The sequence below is a fragment of the Heteronotia binoei genome, chromosome 8, assembly GCF_032191835.1.
Source record: "Heteronotia binoei isolate CCM8104 ecotype False Entrance Well chromosome 8, APGP_CSIRO_Hbin_v1, whole genome shotgun sequence".
NCBI lineage: Eukaryota > Metazoa > Chordata > Lepidosauria > Squamata > Gekkonidae > Heteronotia > Heteronotia binoei.
The window spans coordinates 123,716,961-123,729,890 of NC_083230.1; the positions used below are offsets into that span (position 1 = coordinate 123,716,961).

The 12,930-nt window shown below is 47.9% G+C and overlaps 1 protein-coding gene across 1 annotated transcript in view; it reads left to right on the plus strand.

Annotated features, from left to right (window-relative positions):
• The first annotated feature begins 4,345 nt into the window (after positions 1-4,345).
• EXOC4 (exocyst complex component 4) overlaps positions 4,346-12,930 on the plus strand; it is a 794,454-nt gene continuing 785,869 nt past the window's right edge. The window contains exon 1 of the mRNA XM_060246011.1: positions 4,346-4,485. Coding sequence (XP_060101994.1) covers positions 4,400-4,485 — 86 coding nt within the window. The 5' untranslated portion in view covers positions 4,346-4,399. The remainder of the gene's footprint in view (positions 4,486-12,930) is intronic.

The following is a 12,930-nucleotide window of genomic DNA, read 5'->3' on the forward strand; positions in this document are numbered from 1 at the left end:
CCACTTACACCTGCTGGCATGGCCTTGGGTCAGCCGTAGCTCTGGCAGGGGTTGTCCTTGAAAGGGCAGCTGCTGTGAGAGCCCTCTCAGCCCCACCCACCTCACAGGGTTCTGTTGTGGGGGAGGAAGGTAAAGGAGATTGTGAGCCGCTCTGAGACTCTTCGGAGTGGAGGGCGGGATATAAATCCAATATCTTCTTACCTTAAATTTGTACGCCGCCCACTCCATACGGACTCTGGGCGGCTCACAGTCACAATACCACACTAACAATACCTTACGGTTATAAAAATCAAAACATATATAATAATTTATAATTTAAAAACGTAAAAATGGTGCTATACAATTTCTTACATAGGCGGTCCAGCTTCATTATAGTTCTTAATTCTTTGTAGTGGTCTATTAGGTGTCTTACAGATGGATGATAGTACTCAGCGACATACCAGTGGCAGCTCCTCACGCATTAGTTACTGTAGGCCTGCTGGAAAAGGTCGGTTTTACAGGCCCTGTGGAATTGGGAGAGATCCCGCAGGGCTCTTGTGGCCTCTGGAAGTGCGTTCCATAGATTAGGGGCTGCCACAGAGAAGGCCTTTGCCTGTGCAGAGCATAATCTGGCCTCCCTTGGTCTGGGGATGGATAACAGATGTTGACTTCCTGAATGCAGTGCTCTCTGGGGTATATATGGGGAAAGGCGGTCCCTTAGATAGACGGGTCTTCTCAACAACCCTGCAAGGATGTCTGTGCTCACATGAAGCTCATGAACATGTGAAGCAGCCATATACTGAATCAGACCCCTGGTTCATCAAAGTCAGTATTGACTACTCAGACTGGCAGCAGCTCTCCAGGGTCTCAGGCTGAGGTCTTTCCCATCACCTGCTGCCTAGCCTTTTATCTGGAGATGCCACTAGGGCCTTCTGCATGCCAAGTGGAGTCCCTAGCTCTGAGCCACAGCCTTTCTGTAGTGGACTTCAATGCCCAGTGGGGATCTGAGCCTCCTGACTCAGAGCCTGATATTCTGTCGATGCTGTAAATGGAACTGGCACCCGTAGCAGCTAAAAAAGGAAGGAAGGAAGGAAGGAAGGAAGGAAGGAAGGAAGGAAGGAAGGAAGGAAGGAAGGAAGGAAGGAAGGAAGGAAGGAAGAAAGGAGGGAAGGAAAGGAGGGAAGGAAAGGAGGGAGGGACGGAAATAGTTGGAGTGGGGAGGAGGGAGGGAGAGGTGGAAAAAAGCAACTTTAACTTTAAATGCCTTCTCCAAGCTAGGCTGATGGGGCGGGTGGGGGCTTCGAGAGCCACACAATGTGTGTAAAACAGTGAAAGAGCCACCTGTGCTTCAGTGTCACAGTTTGGCCACCCCTGCTTTAGAGGAATGAAATTGTTTCTGGATTTTGCTCGGGAACAGCAAGGCTCCCCACAGCCACTCTCTTCCCTTTCCTGCATGCCCACAGCACCCGCAGGTTGGAACAAGCCCTGGAAGTCCACCTGGGCTGCCCAGGGTTGCCAATCCCCAGGTGGGGGCAGGGGATCCCCCAGTTTGGAGGCCCTCCCCCCACTTCAGGGTCATCAGAAAGTGGGCAGGGGGGATGTCTGTTGGGCACTCCATTATTCCCTATGGAGACCAATTCCCATAGGGTATAATAGAAGAAGAAGAAGACATTGGATTTATATTCCGCCCTCCACTCAAGAGTCTCAGAGCGGCTCACAATCTCCTTTACCTTCCCCCCCCCCCCCCCACAACAGAACACCCTGTGAGGTAGATGAAGGTACTGGATTTATATCCCGCCCTCCACTCCGAAGAGTCTCAGAGCGCCTCACAATCTCCTTTACCTTCCCCCCCCCCACAACAGACACCCTGTGAGGTAGATGAAGATATTGGATTTATATCCCGCCCTCCACTCCGAAGAGTCTCAGAGCGCCTCACAATCTCCTTTACCTTCCCCCCCCCCCCACAACAGACACCCTGTGAGGTAGATGAAGATATTGGATTTATATCCCGCCCTCCACTCCAAATCTCAGAGCGGCTCACAATCTCCTTTACCTTCCTCCCCCACAACAGACACCCTGTGAGGTAGATGAAGATATTGGATTTATATCCCGCCCTCCACTCCAAAGAGTCTCAGAGCGGCTCACAATCTCCTTTACCTTCCTCCCCCACAACAGACACCCTGTGAGGTAGATGATACTGGATTTATATTCCGCCCTCCACTCAAGAGTCTCAGAGCGGCTCACAATCTCCTTTATCTCCCTCCCCCACAACAGACACCCTGTGAGGTGGGTGGGGCTGAGAGGACTCTCACAGCAGCTGCCCTTTCAAGGACAACCTCTGCCAGAGCTATGGCTGACCCAAGGCCATGCCAGCAGGTGCAAGTGGAGGAGTGGGGAATCAAACCTGGTTCTCCCAGATAAGAGTCCACCCACTTAACCACTACACCAAACTGGCTCTAATAGAGAATTGATCCACAGGTATCTGGCACTCGGGGGGGGGGGGGGAGCTGTTTCTTTGAGATAGAGTGCCACGCAGCATCCAGTGTCTCTCTTCAAAAGACCCTCCAAGTTTCAATAATATTGGACCAGGGGGTCCAATTGAGAACTCAAGTACATAAGAGAAGCCATGTTGGATCAAGCCAATGGCCCATCCAGTCCAACACTCTGTGTCACATAAGAACATACGAGAAGTCATGTTGGATCAGGCCAGTGGCCCATCCAGTCCAACACTCTGTGTCACATAAGAACATACGAGAAGCCATGCTGGATCAGGCCAATGGCCCCTCCAGTCCAACACTCTGTGTCACTTAAGAACATACGAGAAGCCATGCTGGATCAGGCCAATGGCCCATCCAGTCCAACACTCTCTCACATAAGAACATACGAGAAGCCATGCTGGATCAGGCCAATGGCCCCTCCAGTCCAACACTCTGTGTCACATAAGAACATATGAGAAGCCATGTTGGATCAGGCCAGTGGCCCATCCAGTCCAACACTCTGTGTCACACAATGGCCAAATATATATATGTATATATATATATGTGTGTGTGTATATATATGTATATATATGCTTATGTGTGTATATATATAGATATATATATACATACATACGTATGTGTGTATATATATATACATACACACACTGTGGCTAATAGCCACTGATGGACCTCTGCTCCCTATTTTTATCCAATCCCCTCTTGAAGCTGGCTATGCTTGTAGATGCCACCACCTCCTGTGGCAGTGAGTTCCTCATGTTAATCACCCTTTGGGTGAAGAAGGACTTCCTTTTATCCGTTCTAACCTGACTGCTCAGCAATTTCATTGAATGCCCTCCAGTTCTTGTATTGTGAGAAAGGGAGAAAAGTACCTCTTTCTCTGCTCTATTCTATGAGCACCCAAAGAAGGTGTCCCTATCCTTCATTATTTCCCAAGGAGGGAAGGCATTTAAAAGGTGTGTGGTCTCTTTAAATGTGATGGCCAGAACTCCCTTTGGAATTCAATTATGCTTGTGACAACCTTGTTCCTGGCTCCACCCCCAAAGTCTCCTGGCTCCACCTCCAAAGTCCCCAGATATTTCTTGAACTGGACTTGGCAACACTCACATGTGTTTCTGGATTTGCTCAGGAACAGCAGGGCTTCCGGCAGCCTCCCCCTCCCCTTATGCCCAGAGCAGCCTCAGGCTGGATCAGGTCCTGCAAGCCCATAGGGTTGCCAAGTCCAATTAAAGAAATATCTGGGGATTTTGGGGGTGGAGCCAGGAGACATTAGGGGTAGAGCCAAGATCAAGGCTGTGACAAGCATCATTGAACTCCAAAGGGAGTTCTGGACATCACATTTAAAGGGATCGCACACCTTTTAAATCCCTTCCCTCCATGGGAAATAATGAAGGATAGGGGCGCCTTCTTTGGGGGATCATAGAATTGGACCGCCTGGTCCAATCTTTTTGAAACGTGGAGGGTCTTTTGAGGAGAGGCACTGGATGCTAGGCTGCAAATTTGGTGCCTCTACCTCAAAAAATAGCTGCCCCAGATACCCACGGATCAATTTTCCATTATACCCTAAGGGAATCGTTCTCCATAGGGAATAATGCAGTGTCCATCAGATATTTCCCTCCCCCCCCCCCCGCCTTTCTGATGATCTGAAGCGGGAGGAGAGCCTCCACCGCCCCCACCTGGGGATTGGCTACCCTACAAGCCGCCCAGGGCCGCCCCGCAGGATCTTCCCTTTCCTGATTTGACAGCTCCCACCGGCCCATCCGCCAGAAACTACAAGCCCCGGCGTGCCTCGCGCGGGGAAAGGCGTCGCGCCGGCTTAGCACCCGCCTCCTTCCGGCCGCGATAGGACGGCTCGGGCCCACCTCGGCCGCGGATTGGCCGGCGGGGTATAGTCTGCGTCTGCGGGGGTGTGAGGCGAATCCAAAATGGCGGCGTCTGAGGCGACGGGCCGGTACAGGAGCGCCATGAGCAAAAGCAAGGACCCTTCCGGGCTCCTCATCTCCGTTATCAGGTAGGGGGGCGGCCACCCCCTCCCTTGCTCCCGAGGTGACCGGCCGGGGGGACTCTTCCCCGCCCTGGCCTACCCTGCAGGGGTAGTTTGAGGTCAGGCGCCTCGCCTCGCTGGAGGCCTCAGGGGTCTCCATGGCAACCGTCACGCCCACCTGTGGGGTGGGTGAGGCAGCTGGTTCCCCGGGGAGGGGGCGCTGAGGCAGGACTTTCGCCTCAGGTTTTCTGTTTTCATGTCATGGAGGACGTGAGAGGTAAGTTCTAGGGTTGGCAGTGGTCTCCCGCTGGCAGAGGCCACCTCCCCTGGATAAAACGGCTGCTTTGGAGGGTGGACTCTGGGGCATTGCGCCGTGCTGGAACCCCTCCCCTCCCCACACCCTGCGGTCTCCCGGCTCCACCCCCAAAGTCCCCAGGTATTCTCCAAGCCAGACACGGCAACTAGAATGATTAAAGGGCTGGAGCACTTTCCCTATGAAGAAAGGTTAAAACGCTTGGGGCTCTTTAGCTTGCAGAAACGTCGACTGCAGGGTGACATGATAGAGGTTGACAAGATTATGCACGGCATGGAGAAGGTAGAGAAAGAAGTCCTTTTCTCCCTTTCTCACAATACAAGAACTCGTGGGCATTCGATGAAATTGCTGAGCAGCCAGGTTAAAACGGATAAAAGGAAGTACTTCTTCACCCAAAGGGTGATTAACATGTGGAATTCACTGCCACAGGAGGTGGTGGCGGCCACAAGTATAGCCACCTTCAAGAGGGGTTCAGATAAAAATATGGAGCACAGGTCCATCAGTGGCTATTAGCCACAGTGTATGTGTGTATATAAATTTTTTTGCCACTGTGTGACACAGAGTGTTGGACTTGATGGGCCGTTGGCCTGATCCAACATGGCTTCTCGTATGTTCTTATGTGACACAGAGTGTTGGACTGGATGGGCCATTGGCCTGATCCAACATGGCTTCTCTTATGTTCTTATGTGAAACAGAGTGTTGGACTGGATGGGCCATTGGCCTGATCCAACATGGCTTCTCTTATGTTCTTATGTGACACAGAGGGTTGGACTGGATGGGCCATTGGCCTGATCCAACATGGCTTCTCTTATGTTCTTATGTGACACAGAGTGTTGGACTGGATGGGCCATTGGCCTGATCTAACATGGTTTCTCTTATGTTCTATGTTGACATCCCTGCCTGCCCCAAAACCTGCCTTCCTCAGGCTGCACCCTCAAATCCACAGCTGGCAACCCTCAGCTAGTCTCTGATTTATTTTATTTTATTGAGGGTTTAGTTTAGTTTATTGCAGGGGTGGTCAGCGGTAGCTCTCCAGATGTTTTTTGCCTACAACTCCCATCAGCCCCAGCCAGCATGGCCAATGGCTAGGGCTGATGGGAGTTGTAGGCCAAAAAAACAACAAATGGAGAGTACCATTGGCCACCCCTGGTTTATTGGATTTATGTCCCACCGTCAAAGCAGGCTCAGGGCGGCTCACGGTTCATAATAGTAAAAACAACAACTGCAACAATATACACCAATTCAATATAAAAAACATTAACCTAAAAGTATCAATCAAACTTTCTTTATTGAAATAATAGCTAAGCTTACAAAAACCATATCCAATAGAGTGACATAGGCTATTACAAAAAGGGGTCAGTGTCCAAAGGGCTTTACGCACATTTCCTTGTTGTAACAGCCCTGTAAGGTAGGCCAGTATTATTTCCCCCATATTTCAGATACAAGGCTGAAGGAGCATGATTTGCCTGTAACCACCTACTGAGACTATAGAGAGAAATTATAAGAACTGTGGAATCTCTCAATCGTCGCAGCAAAGCTTTGCAACTCCCTCCCCATGAAAATTTGGCTCTCTCCGTCATTGTCTTCCACCGGTAGGAGAAGACATTTGCTTTGGTTTTGTGTTCCCACCTTAATTCTTACTAGCCCTCCTCCCCATTTCTGTGTTTTTATGCATTTATATATTTTGTTTTAAATATTTTGTATATGCATTTGTATTTTAAATACTTTTTGAGTTCCAGAAGCAGAAGCAAGCAGGTCTCTGCTCTTGTGAACTGATAGAACTGATAAAAGGAAGTCCTTCTTCACCCAAAGAGTGATTAACATGTGGAATTCACTGCCACAGGAGGTGACAGCAGCTACAAGCATAGACAGCTTCAAGATAAGCATATGCAGCAGAAGTCCATCAGTGGCTATTAGCCACAGCGTATTGTTGGAACTCTCTGTCTGGGGCAGTCATGCTCTGTATTCTTGGAGCTTGGGAGGGCACAGTGAGAGGGCTTCTAGCCCCACTGGTGGACCTCCTGATGGCACATGGGGTTTTTTTGGCCACTGTGTGACATAGAATGTTGAACTGGATGGGCCATTGGCCTGATCCAACATGGCTTCTCTTATGTTCTTCTGTGACCCAGAGTGTTGGACTGGATGGGCCATTGGCCTGATCCAACATGGCTTCTCTTATGTTCTTATGTGACACAGAGCGTTGGACTGGATGGGCCATTGGCCTGATCCAACATGGCTTCTCTTATGTTCTTATGTGACACAGAGTGTTGGACTGGGTGGGACATTGGCCTGATCCAACATGGCTTCTCTTATGTTCTTATGTGACCCAGAGTGTTGGACTGGATGAGCCATTAGCCTGATGCAGCATGGCTCCTCTTATGTGACACAGAGTGTTGGACTAGGTGGGACATTGGCCTGATCCATCATGGCTTCTCTTATGTTCTTATGTGAATGCTCGTGGGGCTGTGGCCCACTGGAAGAGCCTTTGTTTGGCATGCAGAAGGTCCCAGGTTCAATCTCTGGCATCTCCAGTTAAAAGGACCAGGCAGAAGGGGATGGGAAAGACCTCAGCCTGAGACCCTGGAGAGCCATGAAGTGGGGCTGTGGCTCAGTGGCAGAGCATGCAGAAGGTCCCAGGTACAATCCCAAGCATTTCCAGTTAAAAGGACCAGGCAGGAGGTGATGGGAAAGACCTCAGCCTGAGACCCAGGAGAGCTGTGGTCAGGTCTGAGTAAACAATACAGACCTTGCTGAACCAAGAGTCTGATTCGGTAGAAGGCAGCTTCATGTGTATTCAGACCTTGAGTTTTGTTTCCGTGCTAACTGTGGAGCATGGGGCATAATAATACAAATGCTGTTGAACATGAGTGGGATGGAGAGAGCAGGCAAGGAGAACTTTTTCTCCCTCTTCCAAAATAATAGAACTTGAGGACATCCAATGAAACTGATGGTAGATAAGAGTTAGGACAGACAAAAGGAAATGCTTCATTACACAGAGAGTGATTTAAAGGTGGGATTCACTGCTAGAAGTTGTAATGATGGCCACAGGCCCACATAGCATCAAAAAGAGATTAGACAGATTCATGGAGGATTGGTCTATCAGTTGCTGGTAGCCATGGTGACTAAAGGGATCCTCCACATTCACAGTCAGTCACCTTTGGGTTCACAGTGCCAAGAGGCAACATTTGGGGAAGGCCGAGGTCTCTCTGCCCTGATGTTGGCCCTCCAGAGGAACTGGTTGGCCACTATGTGAGACAGGAGGCTGGACTAGATGGAGCCTCCCTGGTCTGATCCAGCAGGGCTCTTCTGATGTTGTTATGAAGGCCTCGGCCTCTCTACCCTGTTGTTGGCCTTCCAGAGGAACTGGTTGGCCACTGTGTGGAACAGGGTGCTGGGCTAGATGAACCGTCACTGGTCTGATCCAAAAGGGCTCTTCTGATGTTCATATGAAGGCCTCAGACTCTATGCCCTGTTGGCCCTCCAGAGGAACTGGTTGGCCACTATGTGAGACAGGAGGCTGGACTAGATGAGCCCTCACTGGTCAGATCCAGCAGGGCTCTTCTGATGTTCTTATGAAGGTCTTGGCCTCTCTACCCTGTTGTTGGCCCTTCAGAGGAACTGGTTGGCCACTGTAAGCCGAAATGCCCTCAAAACGAGGTTGGGGAATTAGTTAGGTGGGCACCTGGCTCACTAGGAATCTTTTTACCAATTTATACCAGGCTCAACCATCCAGAGGGTAATTGCTCAATAAAAGGACTCTAATTTAATAAAAACCAATTGTAATTTATTTAGAATAATAGTTCTTCCACACAAGATAAAAATACAAAACAATCACACATTCACACAGGTCTAAGAAACACAGATAGATCGATAGGGGAACATATAAGGGTAAACAGACAGGGTAATATTTACCATCGTAGTCTTCGAGGAAGGTTCCAATGGCGACATCAGAGGACAGGGGAAATGGACCCAAAACTGTGGCCAGAATTGGGGATGGATCTATGCAGCGGAATATGGGTTGCTGATAGAAGCACACATGAGTGGAGTTGGGTCAGAGGTTAAATAGACTCCCTTAGACCCCTTAGGGGATGGGAGGTGACGGGGAGGAGAGATGGGAGGCTCTGTGATGACCATGAAGGCTGGACATTAGCAGAGCCAATGGTGAGTCCTTTGGTGACATCCAATGGGGTGTCAGCTTTAACCAATGAACTTCACCTTAGTCCTGTGAACCTGGAAATTTCCAAGTTGCAATATGGCCTAAGGCGGCTCCAAGGTGTTAGACTGGGGTAAGAATGGGAATGGCTGGATACTTAAGGTTAAATGGGATTATCTGAAAAGGTGATAATAGAGAATCAAATACTGGCCTAGGTATCACCCGGGTAAGACAAAAGACTTGGTTGATGGAGGAGATGTTCTTCCTCTTTTCTCATGATCTTCTGGGCAAGAGTTATTGTTTAGGGTATTGCCCGGCAATCAGGAACATTAGTTGAGCTGTTAATCCATTCATGGGGCAGATGGGTTGCTTGCGAGCCAAGGGTAACACAGGGTGTGTACGTGAGCCTTCCACTATGAAGGAATGAAGTCCAGTCTGGCAGGAAGATGGCTACGAGTGGTGTTAGCCCTTGGTTCATGGAAAACAGGCTAGAAACTGCTTGCCTGTACTGTTCATGGTGGTGTGGCTTCTGCCACTGCAGTGGCCAAGACTGGGCACACAAGGAGTAGCTGGCAGCTCATTTGTAGAATGCTGCTGCAAAGCTGAGGCTTATAGTATCCACATAAGCCTTAGAAACTGTAAGCAAAGTCCACTTCTTAGAGCAGATGTGTGAGAGTCAAAACTCCAGGCACCCTGGCAACCCTACTGGTGATCACGATGTCCATATGTATGAGAAGTAGGGGGCTTTTTCCTCACACCACTGTGTGGAACAGGGTGCTGGGCTAGATGAACCGTCAATGGTCTGATCCAAAAGGGCTCTTCTGATGTTCTTGACATGTGCAGAGTACCTGATTTATACCACTGAGCAATGATTACCCATCCAATTTAAAGGAAGAGGACTGCCTTCCTCACTCTCCAATTTAGTAAATAATTGAATTCTTTGATTTCTCTGTGTTGCTATTCTTTAGAAGGGAGTGCTGTTTGCTGACTTAATCTGCATGGCCTGTGTGTTGTGAGGGGGTGGGAGCCCTCCCTGAAAGAGTCTTTCTGAAATTGGTCTTTTCTCACTGTAATTGTCTAGCAGTGTTCTAATTTGTTGCCTCTGTCCACTCTCAGTGCATTACAACATTACTTTCAGCATTGTGTGGATGTTGTGTCAGCACTGTCTTATAAAAGGTCGGTGGGCCACGTGGTGCTTGCAGTCACCCTCTTTGTTCTAATTACTTGGGTTAACCTGAATGTGTAGATTCTCCTGGCTGCCTTTGTGGATGGCCTGGTGTCATGCTTACTTGCATTACTTGTATCTGGAGTCCAAGTCCTATGAAGAAAGGTTGAAGGAGCTGGGCATGTTTGGCCTGGAGAGGAGGCAGCTGAGAGGTGATAGAATCACCATCTTCAACGCTGTCCTACAGAGGATGGGATGGAATTGTTTTCTGTGGCCGCAGAAGGTAAGACCAGAACCAGTGGGTTGAAATTAAATCAAAAGAGTTTCCAACTCAACATTAGAAAGAACTTCCTGACCATTAGAGCTGTTCCTCAGTGGAACAGGCTTCCTTGGGAGGTGGTGGGCTCTCCTTCCTTGGAGGTTTTTCAACAGAGGCTAGATGGCCATCTGACAGCAGTGAAGATCCTGTGATGTTAGGGGGAGGTATTTGTGGGTTTCCTGCATTGTGCAGGAGGTTGGACTAGATGACCTTAGAGGTCCCTTCGAACTCTATGATTCTATGATTTCTTTAGTAGAGCCAGTGTGATGTCATGGGAAACTGTGGTTTGCATCCCCACTTTGCTGTGGGTGACCTTGGGCCAGTCAAACTCTCAGCTAACCTCCCTCACGTGAGGATAAAATGGAGGAGAGGAGAATGATGTAAGGCACTTTCGGTCCCTATTGAGGTGGAAAGCAGAATATAAATAAAGACAATAAATAGATAAAATAGCACAGATCTAAGTTGGAGTCCAGTAGCACTTTTAAGACCTACAAACTTTTATTCGGAATGTAGGCTTTCGTGTGCATTCACACTTCGTCGGACGATGAAATGAGGTACAGCAAGCAGAGTTCCATATAGCTGGTGGGCAGTGGTTAAGCATAAGAACATAAGAGAAGCCATGTTGGATCAGGCCAATGGCCCATCCAGTCCAACACTCTGTGTCACATAAGAATATAAGAGCAGCCATGTTGGATCAGGCCAATGGCCCATCCAGTCCAACACTCTGTGTCACATAAGAACGGAAGAGAAGCCATGTTGGATCAGGCCAATGGCCCATCCAGTCCATCACTCTGTGTCACATAAGAACAGAAGAGAAGCCTTGTTGGATCAGGCCAGTGGCCCATCCATTCCATCACTCTGTGTCACAGAAGAACATAAGAGAAGCCATGTTGGATCAGGCCAATGGCCCATCCAGTCCAAAACTCTGTGTCCCACAGTGGCCAAAAAAGAAAGGAGGTTCACAAGTGGGACTAGAAGCCCTTCCGCTTTGCCCCCCTTTGCATGCAAAATAGTTAGAATCCACTTTGCTTTCAAAATAGTTAGAATCTGTGGCAAAGTGCCATCCACTTTCAGTCTGAATAGACAGTATTTCATTTAATTACTCTCAGCATTGCACATCTGCCCATTGATCTCCAATTCTGACATATTTATTTCCTTCACTGTGTTCCCTCCCCCCCCCCCCCCCCGGAATTAAACCCAAACAAACGGTAACCATGTAAACTAAGCTTGTTATTCCTGTTTGGTCCTTGATTCTGTTAAACATCTTCATTATGCTGTATGCTAATTTACTGCTCACCCTCTACCTACGTGGACTGGAGACTTCCATTTCATTGTATCTGAAGAAGTATGTGTGTACATGAAAGCTTAGGATAAAACTTTGTTGGTTTGATCTTTGTTGGTGCCCCCGGGCTCAAACTTTGTTCTGCTTCTAGGTTCAGACCAACAGGGCTGCCCACCTGAATCTGTGCTCCATGTTTTTATGTATAAAACTATCTCTCTAGTCTAGGCAGTTCTTTAAAATAGAGGCATGTTATATATTTCCTGCTTCTAGGGGACTGAGGATGGGAGGTATGCACAGAGATGTAAAAATTCTGGGAATCTCAAAGGCACAGGGGAAAAACAGAAATTGTGGGGGAAATTGAAATGTACGCACTTCTTAAATCTATGAGACTTCTTTCTCAAGTATCAGGAATACTTGCAATTTTTCATAGAGAAAAAGAAGACATTTATACTTTTGCATTCGTAAATATGTCAAATAGTACAATTTTACATCCTGAGTTATAAATGATGCATTTTATGTTTTGGATGCATCATTTATAACGGGGGATATAAAATTGCGCTCTTTGGCACATTTATGGATTTAGAAGTATAAATACCTTCGTTTTCGATAAGCAGAACTGCGCATATATACCTGACACTTGAGAAGAAGCTGTAAACTGCTGCACCATATGCAGCCGTAGTGCACATATCTTTAAAAGGTAGGAGAAATTAAAGATGAAGGCAGAAAACAAATTCTGTGGAAAACAAGACAACTACATACCTAGAGACCAGCGTTCCCGCTACGCTGAGTTAGCATAAGTTGCTCACAGATTTTTAGCCTCTAGCTCACACATTTTTGTCTTAGCTCAGGAAGGATGACCCCAGAGCACAATAATTTATGCAGTCGCTCACAACTTTAATGCCAGTAGCTCACAAAGGAGAATTTTTGCTTACAAGACTCTGCAGCTTAGAGGGAACTTTGCTAGAGACTCACTTAGCTTACATACCTAGAGACTCTCTTATAGAATCATATTAGGTAGAACTGCCAGCCTATGTGGAATATTAATCTAAACTTTATAACATTTAAAATATTGAACTATTTTAATGTGTTAGGACAAAGTTTGAGTCCAACAGCACCAACGAAGTTTAATTCTGGGTGTAAGTTTTGGTGTGTATCTGAAGAAATGAGCAGTTGCCTCTTGAAAACTCTGCCACTGATATTAATCTTTAAGGTGCTACTGAGCTCTTGCTCTGTTCGATGT